General features: G+C 40.4%; 1 protein-coding gene across 2 annotated transcripts; it reads left to right on the forward strand.

Moving 5' to 3' along the window:
• Positions 11,606–17,113, forward strand: LOC8085113 (65-kDa microtubule-associated protein 3). Of its 2 annotated transcripts, XM_021447298.1 has the most exons (7): positions 11,606–11,752; positions 14,044–14,079; positions 14,156–14,314; positions 14,393–14,510; positions 15,951–16,243; positions 16,344–16,484; positions 16,587–17,113. In XM_021447298.1, exons 2-7 carry the CDS (start codon positions 14,044–14,046, stop codon positions 16,809–16,811), a joined length of 972 nt encoding a protein of 323 aa, XP_021302973.1. In that variant the 5' UTR covers positions 11,606–11,752; the 3' UTR covers positions 16,812–17,113. The 2 variants fall into 2 exon arrangements, with proteins under 2 accessions (XP_021302973.1, XP_002439774.1); XM_002439729.2 differs by having other exon boundaries at positions 16,344–17,113.

The raw sequence follows: 18,198 nt of genomic DNA on the forward strand, positions 1-18,198 counted from the left end.
TTCCTACGTCCCCGTTGTTGAGGTGACCACGAAGGTCCGACCACTTAGGTCTCCTCCCTCAAGCAACCACACAGGTTAGCTCAAGATTTCCACTAAGAATCAAAGGGTTATACAAACACTTCGGGGTGCCCTCACAAATGAATCAACACGGGCAACCACGAAGAACGCCTAGCCGGCTAGGGTTCCAAGAACCCAAGAGTAACAAATGCAAACCAAACCGGCAAGACGAAGAATCCAAGTGCTCAAGTCACAAATCGAAGCTCCCAACTCTCTAATCTCACTTCTCTAGCTCGAATCTCTCAAGGAGTGAAGTCTAGGAGCAAAGAGGGAGAGAGAGTGGGTGAGACAAAGCTTGGAGACTGATTTCTCAGATGTAGAGTTGAAGGAATGGGAGAGCTAACGGTTAGAAATGAGGGAAGAGCTATTTATACACAGGTCCTGAACAACTGCCGGTACTACCGGGGCAACCACCGGTACCACCGGCTACCTCAGATCTAACGGTAAGAAGTCTCTATGATTTGCGAGAAATAAGCCTACCGGTACCACCGGGCTTTTGTCGGTACTACCGACCATTGCCGGTACCACCGGTGGAAGGCCGGTACCACCGGCAGTTCAAATCTCCGCAACCAAAGTCAGCGCAGATTTGGCCTGCCGGTACTACCGGCGTTTCACACCGGTACTACTGGTGCTGGCCGGTACCACCGGCCCGAGCCCGGTACTACCGGTAGTTCATTTTCTCGCAAAACTCAGGAGTAAGGCTGGCACTGCCGGTACCACCGGCCCTGAGGGTTGGTACTACCGGGACACCCTGGCAGAGAAGAAATTTCCTAGTGCTTCGTGCGTGCAAGTGTGTCTCTCAAGCGCAAGAAGTAAATTGACCTGAGCACCCTTATCCTCATCTTACCAACTTGATTTGCATCCCTCTTGATAGTGCGGCGTTTCCTATAACTCAAACAAAGAATAAAAACTTTGTAGCCACTTGAGTCGAAACACCGTTCATCCATTGGAAATTTAGGGATGCTATAATTCACCGAATGTTTTCGTTCAATTCCATCAATGGACTAACACCTGTAGATTATGCTCGATAAACATGTTAGTCCCTAATTTAGTTGTCATTAATTATCAAAACCCACATCGGGGGCGAATGCACTTACATGTCAGTCTCTGGGTGCCACCCTGGGTGCATATCTTGGGTGTGTAGCGTTTTGGGCTGGGAGTTTTTAAGAAAATGAATTTCAGAAATGTTTAAATGCTTGTAAAATCCACAACTTAATTTCTAGAGCTCCAAAAATGATGAAACAAGTTTTATTGTGTTCTATATTTATAGATCTACAGTTTGGTGTGCTTTCATGTTATGTTCGTGGAACATTTTTATAGAGATTTATTTAAATCTTAAAATGCTGACTTATTAGAAAATATGTAGAAAATAAAATATGGATCAGTGATTCTTGTTTTAGGTTTGTACTACTATTTAGGCCCTGTTTAGTTTGCCACCCAAAATTTTTTCATCCATCCCATCGAATATTTAGACACATGCATGGAACATTAAATATACATAAAAAAACTAATTACACAGTTTGGTTGAAAATCATGAGACGAATCTTTTAAGCCTAATTACTCCATGATTAGTCTTAAGTGCTACAGTAACCCGTCTTAAGTGCTACAGTAACCCACATGTGCTAATGACAGATTAATTATGCTTAATAGATTTGTCTTGCAGTTTCTTGACGAGCTATGTAATTTGTTTTTATTAGTTTCTAAAAACCATCCGATGTGACATCCAAAAAATTTTCATCTCCAATCTAAACAGGGCCTTAGCCTCTGTGAAAAATATGGAACCTGATATGTACTATACAAAAATAATTACTAGTGAATTAAATGCTTGCATGATGATGGTTTAAGGTTTTCAATAAATAATCTATGCATGAGATCTATGTTTTGGTAGGGCTTTCCTATGTTATAAAGTAATTGAGAAAAATATGAAATCTATTTTTTGAAACTTTTGCATGTATAGGGTATTTTCCATTATTTATGCCTAGTATAATTGTGATTTTTGTGTAGGCCATGTTACTTACCTAGATGTAGTGAAATTTTTATGCTAGATTATGTTACCTATGTGTGAGCTGTTGTAATTTTTACAGAATTATTGAATACAGAAATATATGTTGCTGTTATAGGCCTAGTAATAATTAAATAAATAAAGGATTGTTTTATGTGAACTTGAAAGTAATATATATGGTTTGGTGTATCTTTGAAGCATTACAAAACCTGCTGGTTTGTGTTGGTAGAGGCAGATAGGAGTGAAGTAGATAGTTTATGGTTAGGATACATGTAACATCTCCGATGTTACGGTTACTAAAACTAGATCATGTCATCATGAGCATTGCATCGCATACCTGTTAAGCACATCATTATGCATCAATTTAAAATAAGTTTATTTTGACTGTTTGTGCTTAGGGAATTAAAGTGTGCTTATATTGTGTATTGATGCTTGTGTTGGTTGTGTAATTCCTAGGGTGGAAGATTTCCGAGGAAATGGGGGGGGGAACCCTGATTTTAAAACCCGGGATTTGCCCCTTTTGTGCAATTCAAAAACCAAGCAAAATTTGAGGTTGAGTTCAAAAGCAAAGTTGTAGATCTTGTCAAGATGTAAAACTTTGGTGTTTTGAGTTTTTGAAGTTTCAATACAAAATTCAAAGTAATTTTGAAAATACAAATTTCCAGGAAGTGTCCCTTTTCTAATTTGAATCTCCAATTCAAAATCTATTTGGAATTTTGAAAAGTGACCAACATGAAAGTTGTAGAGCTCAAAAAGTTGAACAACTTTCATGTTGGGAGTTTTTCAAGTTGTTGAGAAAAATCAAAAGTAATTTTGGAATTTCTACTCTGCCCCAATTCAAATCAGTTTTGCCCCCAAATTGGAATTTGAATTTCAAACTGTTTTGGCAAATTCATCATTTTCCACTTAGAATCAGTTTTGGGCACCAAAATATATTTTGTAGCTTGTAAAATTCTGCACAACTATTGTTTTAACAGATTTTGGACTTTAGTTCAAATTTTAGTCGAAATTCACAAAAAGACAGAAAGGGGGAGGATAGGGACGGCTACAGTGATCCGATGAGGATCACCGGCCCCCTGTCCAGTGCAGCCGCCGCTCGGGCAGCACCGCGCGCATGCGTGCGAGCACGCAGCTGCTCGCCTGCCAGAGCCGCCAGGCGACGTGGAAGCTCCGTGCTTGCTCTACGCGGGTATAAAGCCGCTCCACCGGCCGACGCGCCCCCGTTTGCTTCCGAGAACGCCGACGAGCTACACCAGCGCCACCACGAAATTCGCCGCAAGCACGCCCTTTTCACCTCCCTAGTGTGCAGCATCCACTTCGCCCGCAACCTAGCTACCTCCTGGACCCTTCGCCGCGCGCTCTAACCCCCTAAGGCTTCCAGCCGAGCCGTCGTCCCCAACTCCGTCCAGGACCGCCGCCGTGGAACCCTTCACGTGGACACGCTGCTCCAGTCGGTATCACGCCTTGCCAGCGGTCGTTTCAAGTTCTTCTCGTTCCCCTGATGCTCATGCGCTTGCTCTTTCTCCCTGGACATGAACAGGTCCACCGGAACGACCTCGCTAAAGCTAGAGCACCCACCCGACGACACCGTCTCCGTCACCAGCGACCTCGGCTACCTTCTCGAGCCTCGCAACGTGAGCACCACACTCTCTGACCTTCGTGGAAGCTCTCTCGCACGTTCACTTGCGCCCTACCGAGCCCTAGTGGCCGGTTCGCGGTCGGCTATGGCGGCCGCCCGCCATTTGCATGGCCAAGGCGGAAGGGAGAGAGTAGAGCGTGGGTAGGGGATGGCAATGGAGTCGCGAAGGCGAGGCGAGGCTGGTGCGCACGCGCGCGTGGGCCGGGAACTTCGCTAACGGCGGCCGGAGCCGTGGCCGAGCCGCCGTGCGCGGTGGAGACGAAGCTGACGGGTGGGGCCTCCCCGTCAGCGTCTGGCAGAGAGAGGGGAGGGGGCGGGTTCAGCGCGTGGGCCGGCTTGGGCCAAAGCCAAGCGGGCCGGCCGCGTAGCACAGTGTGATTTCTTTTTTTCCTTTTTGTTTAAAAATGCTTGATATTTGAATTTGAATAGAAAATCATGTATTGATTCAAAAATCATGGAAATTTTTGTGTAGGTTCTGTAAAATGACTAGAACATAGGAAAATATTAGGTTCTATTTTCTGGTAGTTTGCATGTGTATAAAAATTATCTCTTTTAATTAGTAAATAAAATTTCTATGAATTTTAATAATTTTTTGATATGTCCAAAAATCACCAAAATTTGTAGAATGCCTCTGAATATTCTTCCCTGGCTTCACACAAAATTTAGTGGCATTTGGATAATATTGGAGTAAAATATTATTAAACCCTTAATTAGTAATTAAATAATAAATTCTAGAATAATTAGGTAATAATTAGTTAAATTCTCAAAATTAGGGTTTGAGTGATTTTGGGATTGTGTGGTGACCTGAGGTCATTAACCTTAATGACCTTTGGCATTTAATTATTGTTTGGCATTAATGCTTAATTACTGTCATTAATATTTAATTAAGATTTAATTAAGATAAAAAGAATTAATAATTAGTTAATTTAGGGTAATTATGAATTAAGAGGAATCTTAGTTTACAGATGCAGCCTCTTGGGTAAAGACACTAAGATGTTAAACAACTTTAATTGTGGTTTAGTCTGCATTGCACCAAGAAGGCCAGTTGTATTTAACTTGGTCCTTCTTAAATATTTGTCATATGCATATCATGAGCATTCATCATTTTGCGCATAGTGCACGTGACCGAAGGAGCGACCGTTGAACCGAACCCCGAGGTCGGTGCTCCGTTCGAGGAAGTAGGATCCGAGACTTGGGAAGTCTCCGAGGAACCCTCTCAGCTCTGCAACCAAGGCAAGCCCCGGATGCATTAACCCCTCCTTGAATGTTTTAAATCTTTTATCACTTATGAATTGAAAATGCTGCATTAGGTAGTTGAGAATTGGGTTAACCTACTTACTGCATTTACTACCTTGATATTTGTTATATTGTCCTTTGCACCTGTTTTATTTTGAAAACTGCGTAGTGATGCTTAGCCCTGCTACTAGATAGGTTTTCAAACAAAGTTTGAAGGGTTGTTGTGGAATACACTTATGCTCAATGATGTTTCAATTTGAGACCGGCGGTGGACTTGCTTTAAGAATGGAGTCTTAAAGTAGTGTCTCCAACTGTGTCGATTAAGGACCGGTCCGTTGATGGCCTGCTAGGTTGAGAATTTATAGTACTAGCCACTTGCCCTCGGTAAGCCCGGTCTTGTGATCCCTCGATGCGAACAGCTACTCGCGCACTGGGCGTGGAGCGATGGCGAGAGTAGCGTGTACCCACCTTACGGATCTGAGATGACCGAGAAACATCTAGATCGGCTGTAGGATGGTGGGGTACTGTGCTCTCGGGTGCCGCAAACCTAGTCAAATTTGGGGAGAGCTCGATTTGGGTTGACATATGCAAGATTTGGTTCTACATATGTCGGGTGGTTAGGAACTCCAGCTGGATTGCTAAGCGATTCGAATCGTCGTTGCTCCCCGATTGGGAGACTCAATTCCTTCGACCTTCATCGTAGATAATTATGCAACTAAGTGATAAAATGAGAAGGGGGAAAATGTCTCATGAGGTTCGGATCCCAATTCCTGAACTCAGAGTGACATGAAGCTATGGCCGTTGGATAAATAATATTTTGATTAAGGACTAGAAACTTACAGACTTGTCTGTGAGAAGCAACTAGATAGACTGTCATCGAACTCCTCGGCCTCTTGAGGAGAGGAATTCGCTGGTAAAACTTGAAAGTAAGGATGCACTATTAGTAAGCTTTTCAGCAAAACACCTTGGCTCCTTGCTCAAGCCACTCCTTGTCTACCCTAAGCCTGCATTCCTAATTTCTCCTCTTTTTCTACCGGGTAAGTCTTGTTAAGTACTCCCGTACTCAGGGTTTTATAACCCCTGTTGCAGGTGAAGCTCAGGAGCCGACTTGTTTCGGACCCTGTTGTGTGTCCGTCGTCGAGGTTGACGACGAGGAAGAGTGAGCGTGACCCATGGGCAGGGTCTATAAATTTGTAATCTCTGTGCTAAAGTTTAAGTTGCTCCGCTGGATCCGGCTTGTAATAACACTCTACTATTTGGAAGAACTCCTTTTGTAAATTAAGTTATGTAACACTTCCGCTGTTTTACTCTGAAATATTATTTTGATCTTATATCGTCTGTGATACTGCAATGTCTTTGCAACGAGTGATCCTGGTGTTAAGGTGGCCACTTGCTATCCTGTAAGGGAGAGAAGAAGAAGTTCTCGTTAATTGACCATCGCTAGTGGTCAGGATGAGTTCGCTTGATACTCCACAGGTAGCGGTGGGATGAGCGTCCTGAGATGCTCATCGGACTTCTGGAGTGGGAGGATCCCCGGCATCACCGTCAGAGGTCCTTGGGACAATGACAGGTGTCGGTGGGCCCAAACACTTAGGAGGTTCTGCCACAATACATGTTCTTCGATGATGTTGACTACCTTGTAGAAATAAGTAATGATTGTTGTTGCATCATCCTCTCCCTTCACTAGGGAAGAAGTATTTACTTATACAAGTACTTAGTCAATCATGACCATTCTCGTTGACCATCTGCATAATCAGGCATCATGTGTACTTTCACTCGTCTACTTACTTAAGCATATGCATCATACAGGCTCGCAGGAGAACGAAACAGTGACCGAGCCCGAGGAGCCAGAAGTAGTCGAGGTGTAGGAGGCCACTGTTGATATTTCTAATACGATTACAAATAAGAAATTCAAACTCTATCCTAGTAAAGGCATTAGAAATATTCGGGACATCTCCTAGCATTGCTTAAGTCAGGTTGTCATCCCCAACACAACACCAAAAGATGTAGTTGTACTTTTAATCATGGCACTATAGAAAAATGAATAAAGGTTATTCGCAAGCACACAAATAAAATACACCCGTTGTAGCATTTCACCCAGGAAAGTTCCATGTATCATTATTTATAATTTTACCACTAGGAAGGCATTTGGAGGTATAAAAGCTATATCTTACACTTGTGATAAGAGTTCCACTTGATCAATACTCAAAATAGGGATCAATTATATCATAAATAAGGATAATTAATAACAAGTCAACATGTCTCAGAAGGATTCCACCGAGCATTTCCAATTTGGGCGTGATTATAGAAAGAACTAGAAAATATAGACTAACTCCTAGGGTTATTCCAACTATAGGTCATTGAGCTACCTTAATTAGTGCAATTATATTTAGTAATCATAGTCATGACTTAACCTGTATCCATGCACAAGAGACATTGCTAAGATGGGTTAGGAATATAGCAAGATTATCACCCTGCAACTTTGCCTTACTAGTCCTATATTCGGGGAGTTGATTACATAGGACTCAACGAAGCTGTCACCTTCACGATCTACCACATGGCCCGGAACATAGGATGCATTCGCAGATAGACATTGTCTAAGCACCACGCCTACACAACTTCTATCACCCACCCCTGAGCTCAAAGGGTGAATGCTATACGAACATGTGCATAAATACAAAGCTAATCCACTAAAAGTTTACATCTTACTCTTTTACATTCTCGGAAACTAGTGTGGCTTATTTTCTTATATAGAAACTTTAGATAGCTCTTTAATGTAAGCAGTGACTTAGTTATTGTTTGAACATAGATATTGTAGCAATTAGAATTGTTAGATAGGTGGCTTGCAATCCTTGTATAGCTAGAGCAAATTTGTATTACGCCTTTTGTTATACTAATCATTTGTTTTAGTGCTTTATAGAATTTTTAAATAGGCTATTCACCCTTCTTCTAGCCATTTTAGGACCTTTTCGTGAGGGCGAAGATCAAGTGAGGGCACACGGTGAAAGCCGGATAGACACAGGTCGCAAGCACGTGGTGAAAGCCAGGTGCACGAAAACTATCGACATTTTTTAGTTGTAGAGATAGAGATAGAAATTTATTTCAACTATTTTAAAAAAATCATAATAAATCATAGAAAAAATCATAATAAATCATAGAAAAATCATAAAATATAAAATACAATTTTGTTGGATGATCTACAATTACGTTCACATATGTGGAGTGAAATTCATTTTCTTTATTTTTTTATTTGGGTACTAAATATTCTTCCTTCACATATGTGCAATGAAATTCATTTTATCACATGATGTATTCTTCGAAGGAAATAACACTTGCTACATTCACACATGAGTAGATCTTAGAAGGAAAGGCTCCTAGCTTTCCAGGAGCTCAACATAGGAGCCTTTCCTTCAAAGATAAGACCATTACGTTCCAACTAAATACAATATGCCGAGATCATGAATATCTCCATGAAGAAAGAGTGAGGAGAAGCTTCTCTTTCAATAATTAATTTTTGAATAGGATTGACCGAATCTATCCAGGTGATGCCAAACAGCTAGACAATCAAAAAACTTAATGCTCAAGTCTTTCCTCGACGACATTGTCGGGACAAAGTACACAATTGTATCCTTCTTGCAGAAGTTTTTTTCCTTCTTCTAAGAATATTACTGAGTGTTGAGTTGATCATTCAACTAGATAAGAGAGGTCAAACTAGGAGCCTTTCCTTCGAAGATAAGAGCTGCCATTATATTATCCTCTGTTTGTCTATTCCATTGGTGTTCCACTTTCACATCGACGCGACGGCATACCGTCTAGCCATCCAAATCCGAATAAAAATAAAAAGCAACATCATTTTTTACAAGTTTACATTTTGTTCTTACTAGCAAAACATGCCCGTGCGTTGCAACGGGGTATAGAATTTATTATTTGATAATTGTACACTTTTTGTAAAATTTAAGTGAGTTTAGTCCAACCTTGAATCAAATAAATATAACCCCACCAAAACAAACAAAACTACCAAACTAATATCGGAAATCACCTTGAGAAGAAATAGAAAAAAATGACGTCCCATAAAAAAAAATCAGAAATCTTCATATACAGTGGAGGGAAAAGAGTAAAAAATGATATACAAATATGTATAGAAATTAAAAGGAGAAAAATATTACGTAAAGAAAGCATAAAAGCATCACATGAGGGAACAAATCCATCAAACAGCACGTCAGATCAGTCCACTTTTATTGTCGCTCAGTGCAATCCAAAGCAAAACCAGCGGCGCAGTTAGTGACAAAAGCCACAGCCACAACCGCCACATAATAATACAATTAATAGGTAACAGTTCTCAACATCCTTTCATCACAGCATTTGTTTGAGACATACATGAACAAAGCATATGTAATTCCGTATGATTAAGAGGAAGTACCTTGTAGCCAGCATTGATGCACCACAAGAGAAGGAACAGCCGATGAGAGGGCGATCATCTCCAATCTCGCTACACTCTAGGACAAACTCCCCAGCTTGCTTCACGACGAGTTCGGCCTCCGCCTATAGGTCTTCATCGGAATCCTCGTGGCAGTGCTTGGCCATCTCAATCCTGGCCTTGGCACGGGGCAGCGAGTACTGTGCAATGTCGACACGCGCCTTGAGAAGCTCCTGCGTGCCCTTGGTGAAGAAGGGGTACTGAATCTGCTCCTCCTTGCCGGTGCATGCAGCGTGGTCGTCCTCCTGCGCGCGGAGGAGACGGTCGACCTAGCCATCGGCCTCGAGCCGGACCATGAGGGCTCGGAGGCGGTCGTGGCGCTCCATTTCACGCTCGTCGAGGCGGCAGAGGCAGGCCCACACGGCCATGGCGTAGGCGCGGCGCTGCTAGAGGAGCTCCTGCACTGATTGCTCGTGACGCTCCCACGCGGCACGGTGGTCATCGGAGACCTCGTAGTCGGCCTCGCCTCCGCCCTTGACGGAGGAAGTGGCGGCGGCGGGACGGAGATGGGAGCGATTGGCGGGTGGACGGGGACGGGGAGCGGAGCCATGGGAGGAGTGGGGGCCGGGGGCCACAAATTTTTTTTTAAAAAAAAATTGCTTTTCCTCAATTTGGTAATATTGCAACGGAAGAAAAACATCAAATAACCCTATAAAGTGATGACATAATGCTACATATCTATTTATATTTATCCTTTTTATAAAATTTAAAGTCCATAATTTATTTTATTGATAACCATAACATCTATGGTATTAGATAGTTAATATTTACAATAATATGTAGCTTAAAACATATTTATTTAATAATAAAAATAGAAAATAGTTAAATTTTATCTCACTCTAATATTACCTCTTAATATGCCTCAGTATTATATTAAAACATGAGAAGTTTGATGCTAGCATTATTTTTTAATTTAGATTAGGATTGCTATGAAATATGAATCAAGCATCACATTAAATAGGCTACCATTAAATTTTTATAATAATTGAAGCAAGATAACTATAATTTTAATTTTACAGTAAAAAGCATAGGCAAGCATTTCCAAAAAAAAGTGTACTAAAATTTGTGATAATTTTTGTTTACTGCATGGATCTACATATGTGGAGCTGAACAAAATTTGTTTTATAATTTTTAGATTTTTCTATGAATTACTATGTATTTATTAATTTTCAGCCGATTTAAAAAATAAAAGAAAAATAAATTGGAGATTTTACATTGGGAATTCTAGAAATTTTTTATTTTTTTCTCTAATATGAGATTTTGCATTAGGAACCCTAGAATGTTTTTTATTTTGTTTTTGGCTTCTAGAAACCTTGGAGGGAGGAGGCGATCGTAACCGAACACGCACAGGAGGCGATCCTAACCGGACAGGATTATGGGCAGAAGAAAGTATTTGGCAAACTGAAATTTTGGCTCTTTATAGATAGGTATAGATTTTGGCCGAAGATTACAACACAATTTTTATAAAAAATTTCTTCGAGCAACTCTAACCGTTTGGCTATTTTTCTTGTGGAGGCTATTTTAGGATTTGTGTAACAAAATGATCCTATGTGATTTTGTAAAATATTCCTTGATTTTTGGTGGCCATATATAGCTAGGCCTTGTTTAGTTCCCCAAAAATTTTGCAAAATTTTTCAGATTTCCCGTCACATCGAATATTTAGACGTATGCATGAAGTATTAAATATAGATGAAAATAAAAACTAATCGCACAGTTTGGTCGAAATTGGCGAGACTAATCTTTTGAGCCTAGTTAGTCCATAATTGAACAATATTTGTCAAATACAAACGAAAGTGCTACTATTCCTATTTTGCAAAATTTTTTGGAAGTAAACAAGGCCCTAATCACAGACACTTGCAATCTAACTTTATAAAATAGCAATGCTATTGTGAACCTCTTCTTTTTGGATAATTTTTCTATTTTAGACAATAAAATTTGGCTATTAATTTTAGCTATATAAGATGCTGGAGTTGCTCTAAGAAAACAAAAATAAAACAGGTCCATTACAAGAAAAAAAAAGATAAAAAAAAGCTGCATCCCGTCGTTGGATGAAGCACAGCCCAATAACACAGCCCAATAAACCAACGTTGTGTATGGGCCATATGGCGTTATGGAGTCGGCTGAGCCACGAGCGCAACAACGCGCACGTTCCGCCGTCACGGCAAAAGGAGCCGCCGCTCGGCGCAACGTACCCATTGGCCAAACCCATCCGACTCGTGCACAGCAGCACCGCCTCGACTCGGGAGGGTGAAGGAGAGGGGAGGCAGGGCAGCGCGGAGCCCTCCTCCTCCGATCCATCGCCGCACTCGGCAAGCCGCGCGTCTGCTCGTGCTCGACGAAGGTACCCGTACTCCTCGTGTCCTCCCCTTTGCCTCTGTTTCTCCATGAGCCAGTTTTGGTGTGGCTTAGTTGCCCCCGGTGCGGTTTGCCTCCAAACTTCGGTTCGCGATGTCCTCGCCGTCGTGGTGTTTTATTTTTTGCGTACCTGCTGATCGAAGTTATTGAGGGTTCACTGATTTTGCTAGATTCATTGAGTTCAATCAGGGTTTGGAGGGTTTGGAGATTGTTGCTAGGTTTACTGGATTCGGTCAGGGTTTAGAGACTTTTTTGGGCTCGTCAGAACGCAGAGTTTGATCAGGAATCCTGACGCGTGGGTTCATTGAAATAGGGTTTTAGATTGTTTTGCATCTTTTTTCGGCTTGGGCCGAAACGACCGTTCGCGAAATTTCGGCCGGAATTTCGAAAATACCGTGTAAACCAGCATGTTTAAACTCGGCCAAAGTTTGACCGATATCACCGATTTTTTTTTGAGAAATTTCGGATAAATTTCGGGCGAAGTTTTGTTTGCACAATGTTACAAAAAGGAAGGAAGGATTTCTCTATTAGCTGTGTAATCTTGTGTCTCAAGATTTTAACTATGAACTGTCTCTGAATTTGAACTATGGATGATCTTTTTCAGGCCTCGTTTTATGAATTATTATGGACTTATCACTTATCTATGTTCCCAGTCATGTCTGTATGTCAATACACCATGAATGCGTACCATTCAATACACCATGAATGGGCCATCGTATCTGTCCATGTCAATACACCATGAATATGTACCATATTTCTTCCAATCCCTTTTAAAGACCTCATAAGTCTCCTCAATGCTCTTATAGTTAGCATCCAAACATGGGCCATCAATGTCACTCCCACCGAACAACCTACTTGCTGTTCCTAACTCTTGAGTCAACCTCATTGCCGCTCAAAAATAAGGACAGTTAGCTTTTATCCCTGCAATGTCATTTGCATGAAACCATCTGGACCAAGCTTGTGCAAGTTTATCCTCCACTCCTTCCTTCAAGGTGGTGCCAATCCTAGGCTGGACAGAACTAGAAGCTGTAACAAATGAATCAATCCTTGGTTGTACAGTTGGAGGTATCCTGCGTGATCCGCTATTAGCTGTTGGGGCAGATGAACTATCAGATCCATGCTCAGGCCTGCCTCGTATCCTCTTCTTGCTGCAAATCATTATCTGGTCTTGATAATGCCATTAGCAAGCGCATCTGCTACTCCTCGTTGCTTGCTACATAAGACTTCCTTTTCCACCCATTTCACTTAGAAGAGCATTTTCCAACCTCTTTTTGGTCCTCTTTAAATCTCTCTTCCTATCCTTAGAATCTTTATGCTTCTTCCACATAGCATGCTTCACATTACTTGGCACCTTTTCGCAAAAAGCGACATCACCTGGCACCCAAGCTAGATGCTCGTTAGTCATGGTGCACCTCCAGATTTCTTGGAAGTGCCACAAAACACACATTTAAATCCTTGTCCAACACTAAAACCATATTTCCACACATTGAATATGGTGTCATCTTTTACTTGGCCTACACAAAAGATTGTTTAAAAAGTTTTAAACATAAATGACGTTGGCTTCAGTAAATACTAAATAATATGCAACTACTGATCCAAATTTCCAAACAGTATTATACCTAGGGTGGGCAGCAGGAGTGGGTGTTGCATCCACTTAATAAGCACTGCTGGAGATACAGCTCCAGTTCTGCTAGTATTGCTTGTACCCTCTCCACTGAAACTTCACATTTTTGAAGTACACATTAGCTAAATTTGGCATACAATAGGATGATATTTTCCTCAGATATTGAACAGAGCATCAGAGATCAGACTACTACCTTAATAGACTGAACTTATTTTCCTCAGCGATTGAACAGAGCATCAGGGATCAGACTACTACCATGCATTGTTCATATACATTACCTAAATTGAGACATGCTTTTGCAATCGGGTGAAAAATGCAGCTACTATCTTCCTTGTTTCTTGTTATTATCCGATCTAAGTCCACATATATGGTGGGAGAATGGATTATATGAGTGTAGTGTTTGCATTACCTGTATTTGGTGATATCTGAGTGATATTTGCATCTTGTGCATGTGTGTAGTTTTTGTTGTTGATTTATCCTTTTCTCTGTGTCTTGTTTTGACCTCCTAATTTTGTTTAGAATTTATGTAATTCAGTGTGGATGTGTATATGTTATTGCTTTCCTTTTTTCATGCTTATTTTTGTGAAATTTTCCTTTGTTCGAGTCTATCGTGTCACAAGGTTTCTGAGAAAAGAATAATTGTTTTCATGTAGATGGATAGAATGGAGAGGACAGAGAGATTTGTACAGGTAGTTGTCCTTCTCTATTGCATCATAACACTTCTGTAAGATAAATGTACTGAACTTTTTTGTACTTTTTTACCAGTTGAAGAAATTGGCAGGCTCTGTGATATCATACTGGTCAATCGTATCTGTTTCTGTGGAAGAGAAATTAAACTTCATGCCATTACTTCTTTATGCTAAGTCCGAGTCAGTGGATGAGATACCTGAACACATTGCTGTTTCACAAGACTTCCTTGAAACTGTAAGTATGTGAATTTGTTTTATTTGAAACTACCGATCTTAAACAAACATATCCAATTCTTTTCTCTTTTTTTTTCAGGCAGAAAATGAGTCTATTAGACTTGAGAAGATCGTGGCTGAGATGATTGTAAGGAAGAAATCGAAATTGGATCAGATTTATCAAAGGAGTCATCTCGAGTCTCCCTTTGCTGGGCAAGGTAACAATGTATTAATTTATTTTTGAAAGTAGATAATAAGGTTTTGTTAGAAAATATGATGGCCATGGTTGTTCTGTCTCTCTCTAATAATTTCTTTGTTTCCTGTCCATCCTTCACCTTTGTATTAACTCTATTACTTTTTCCTCAAAGCTAAAGTTATCTATTATCTATTATCCTCCAACTGTGACTCAAGAATGTGTCGTTGCTTCGAGGGATATCTACTGAGCTTACATATAGTTTTTAAATTTTTACTGTTCTGAAATGAATTTTGCTAAAGTCCCCTTTGAATTGAAGGATAGGAAAAATGTAGGGATAGAATAGAAAAAAGGGAATTGATATGTCATGTTTCTCCAATCGGTAACAAACACAGGAAAATAAATGAGAAGTTCTTTGGTAGTACGACAGTTTGTATTTGAACAGCTAGCCGTTGCATTCGAAACAGCAAACTTCCAGTTACATGTGCTTATACATATATGCAGCAATAAGGAAATAAGGAAATATTCCATAGGAGTATCAAACTGTAACATCCTGAAGTTATGCAATTGTTAATCTTACCATGCTACCCTACTGCTACAAGTAATTGTCAGCTTAAGTAATATATGCAATTGCATAGGAGATTGATTTTGCCATGCTAGAACAATTGCATAGGAAAGATCACACCAGTTAGTATCAAAGTGCTGAACAATTGTTCTAGCTAAGATATATCCTTAGGTCACCTATGGATAAGCAGTTTTCCATAGAAGATTGTTCTAGCCTGATCAGAGAACAATTGCTGAGCAGCTGGTACTGCAATTGTTCTTACCCTACTGCTGAACAATTGTTCACTGAAATTGCTCAGGCTGAACAATTGATCAGAGAATAATTACTGAACAATTGCTGAACAACTGGTGAGATCTCCGATGCAATTGTCTAGCATGGTAAGATATATCCTTAGGTGTGATCTCTTGTGCAATTGTTCTAGCTAAGATATATGCAATTGATCTTACCATGCTAGAACAATTGCTGCACCTGGAAATATTCCATAGGTGACACAAGCTAGAACCTGGGAGGAAAGACTGAAAGATCAATTCTTCTAGCTTGTGTCAAATATATACCATAGGAATGCAATCCTAAGGAAATATTCCTTTACTTTCCTGTGAACAAAAGGGCTAGATAGGAAAAAATCCTTACAAAGGCAAATCCTCCAAAAATCCTGTGCCAATCCTTCACCTTTGTATTAACTAATACTTTTTCCTGAAAGCTAACGTTATCTGTTACCTATTATCTGCTCCAACTGTGTGTCACGAATGTGTCATTGCTTCGATTTCCTGAAAACCAAAGTTATCTGTTATCTATTATCTGCTCCAGCTGTGTGTCAAGAATGTGTCGCTGCTTCGAGGGATATCTATCTAGCTTATGTACATAGTTTTAATTTTTGACTGTTCTGAATTCTTTGTATAGGACCCTCTGATACCTCTGTGGCTTTTGAACTAGTCAAGGAACAAATCACTATAGCAAAAGCTGTTTCTATGAAACGCCAAGACATTGTAACAAGAATGGAAATGCTTGATAATGCATGTCATGAAATCCAATGGTATCTGAATGCCAATTCTGATGTCCATTCTGTTGAAGATCATCACAGAGTTGCAAGAGGAAAAATGTTGTTTGATTTTTTCCCAAAAATGATGGAAGATCTAGAAGCCAAAGTTATTATTTGGAACCTCAAAGAAGATGAGAACTTCTCATTCGATGGAGTAAGTTTTTTTTAGAACTCATTCGATGGAGTAAGTTTTTTGTTTCCTAACATACTGTTATAATATAATGGCTATCTTTCTTACTTTGATTGTTTTGCAGGTTGATATTAGAGAAAAGATCGAGGGTCTGAAGGTCTTCTATGAGGATACAGTTCGTGAAAATCCTGAGGCAGGGGGCGTAGTTCATGAAGCTCCTAAGGCAGGGGGCGTTGATATTGATATGGTTCCTGTAGGACTTGAGGCAGGGGGTGTAGCTCATGAAGATCCTGAGGCAGGGGGTGTAGTTCATGAAGCTCCTAAGGCAGGGGGCGTTGATATTGATATGGTTCCTGTAGGACTTGAGGCGGGGGGCATCGATATATTTCAGCAGCTGGTTATCCCTCGGCAACCTCGCACTCCTCGGATACCAGTGCAGGTGAACGTGCAACCGCCACCACTCCGTCGCCACCACCATCACCGCAGCCATCAGACGGTGATGACTCTATGGCATCCAGTGGGAGTAAATCCGATTCTAAGGACTTGGACTATGACCCGAACGGCTCTGATGCATCTGATGAGTGATGCATGAACGTATCTTTTCTCCGAACCAGAGTGTGTCTAAACCAGTGTATCCGCTAGCCTATCAAATTGTTTCTGCGATGTTACCCGAATGAGGCTGCTTAATTTTGTGGTATTTGCATCTTGTGCAGAATCTAATGTGGATATTTTAGTTAGGTTATGACCCATTTTGGATGGCTGGGATGGCTGTAGTTCTCTATTCGATTGCTTACTCCCTCAATGTGCAAATGATTTTTTAGTATAAACTGTTAACAATATTTTGGATGGCTGTAGTTCTCTCTTCTCAGCCTACAGTTAAGCTACTCCATCTTATCAAAGGTGGGAGAAAGATATTCTTCCATCACTCCATATACTAATTGGTTAGAGTTTGTTTCTTGGTTTAAGACCCTTCTGTTTATGCGATGAATAGTAATACATATATCCTTTCATGATCTCTTATGTGGCTACAAATGCCATTGGAAATTCAATGACTTCTCCTTTGCTCATCTCCTGGAAGTAGAGTTCAAGGTTTTGATAGGAACTAGTATAATGCCCGTGCTAACGCTACGGACTTTATGAAAAAAAATCAACAAGATATTAAATAAAAAAAACATATACAACGGAGTATATAAACACATTGATCAAAAGGTCAAGGATCGATGGCACTATTGATGAAACTTGAAATTTATATATACACATTAATCCAAAATTTATATATACACATTATAATCATATGAACAGCTCTATGCTTTCTCCGATTCCGAATCTGATAGTGAAGATGTCTACCACTGTTGATGAAACTTGATGACAACCTTGAAGTGAAGACTACCTCAAGTTGCTCAACAGGAGAACAGCCTCCACTTTCAGTATAAGTACAAAACAATGGATTCATTTGGATGCAGCCTAACAGCGGCTGGCTATGGCTAAATCTATCAGGTAAATATAACTTGACTTTAAATCAGTCAATAATTTTATATGCCCATAGTGCCTGCACAGAATTTCAAAAGCCACAATATTTCTTTACTGAAAACAGCATGGGTGCAATACCTTAGCAAATACTCTGCGGGATTTTCCACGCATATGAGGATATGCAAATTAAGATATGTAACATGTTTGTCTTTTAACTATTTTTTGTAGCAACAGTTAGATAACTTTAAGATATTCAGTTTCACACCTTGTTTAGCAATTTGGAACCAGATGGCAATATATTTGGAGGTGCCTGCACATTTAAATAACACCGCATTGGCACTGCTAACTGTGTTTAATACAGCTGCTTGCATTTGTTGTCCATGGGGGACAGGCTTAGTCTATGCCTCTTCTGCACAACAATGAAGGTGACTTGTGGCTTCTCATTATGATACAGTGCATTCGAAGCCTGGAGAAGAAAAAAATAGTTGTTTTACCAAATGGTCTAATCA

Source organism: Sorghum bicolor, chromosome 9, assembly GCF_000003195.3.
Source record: "Sorghum bicolor cultivar BTx623 chromosome 9, Sorghum_bicolor_NCBIv3, whole genome shotgun sequence".
NCBI lineage: Eukaryota > Viridiplantae > Streptophyta > Magnoliopsida > Poales > Poaceae > Sorghum > Sorghum bicolor.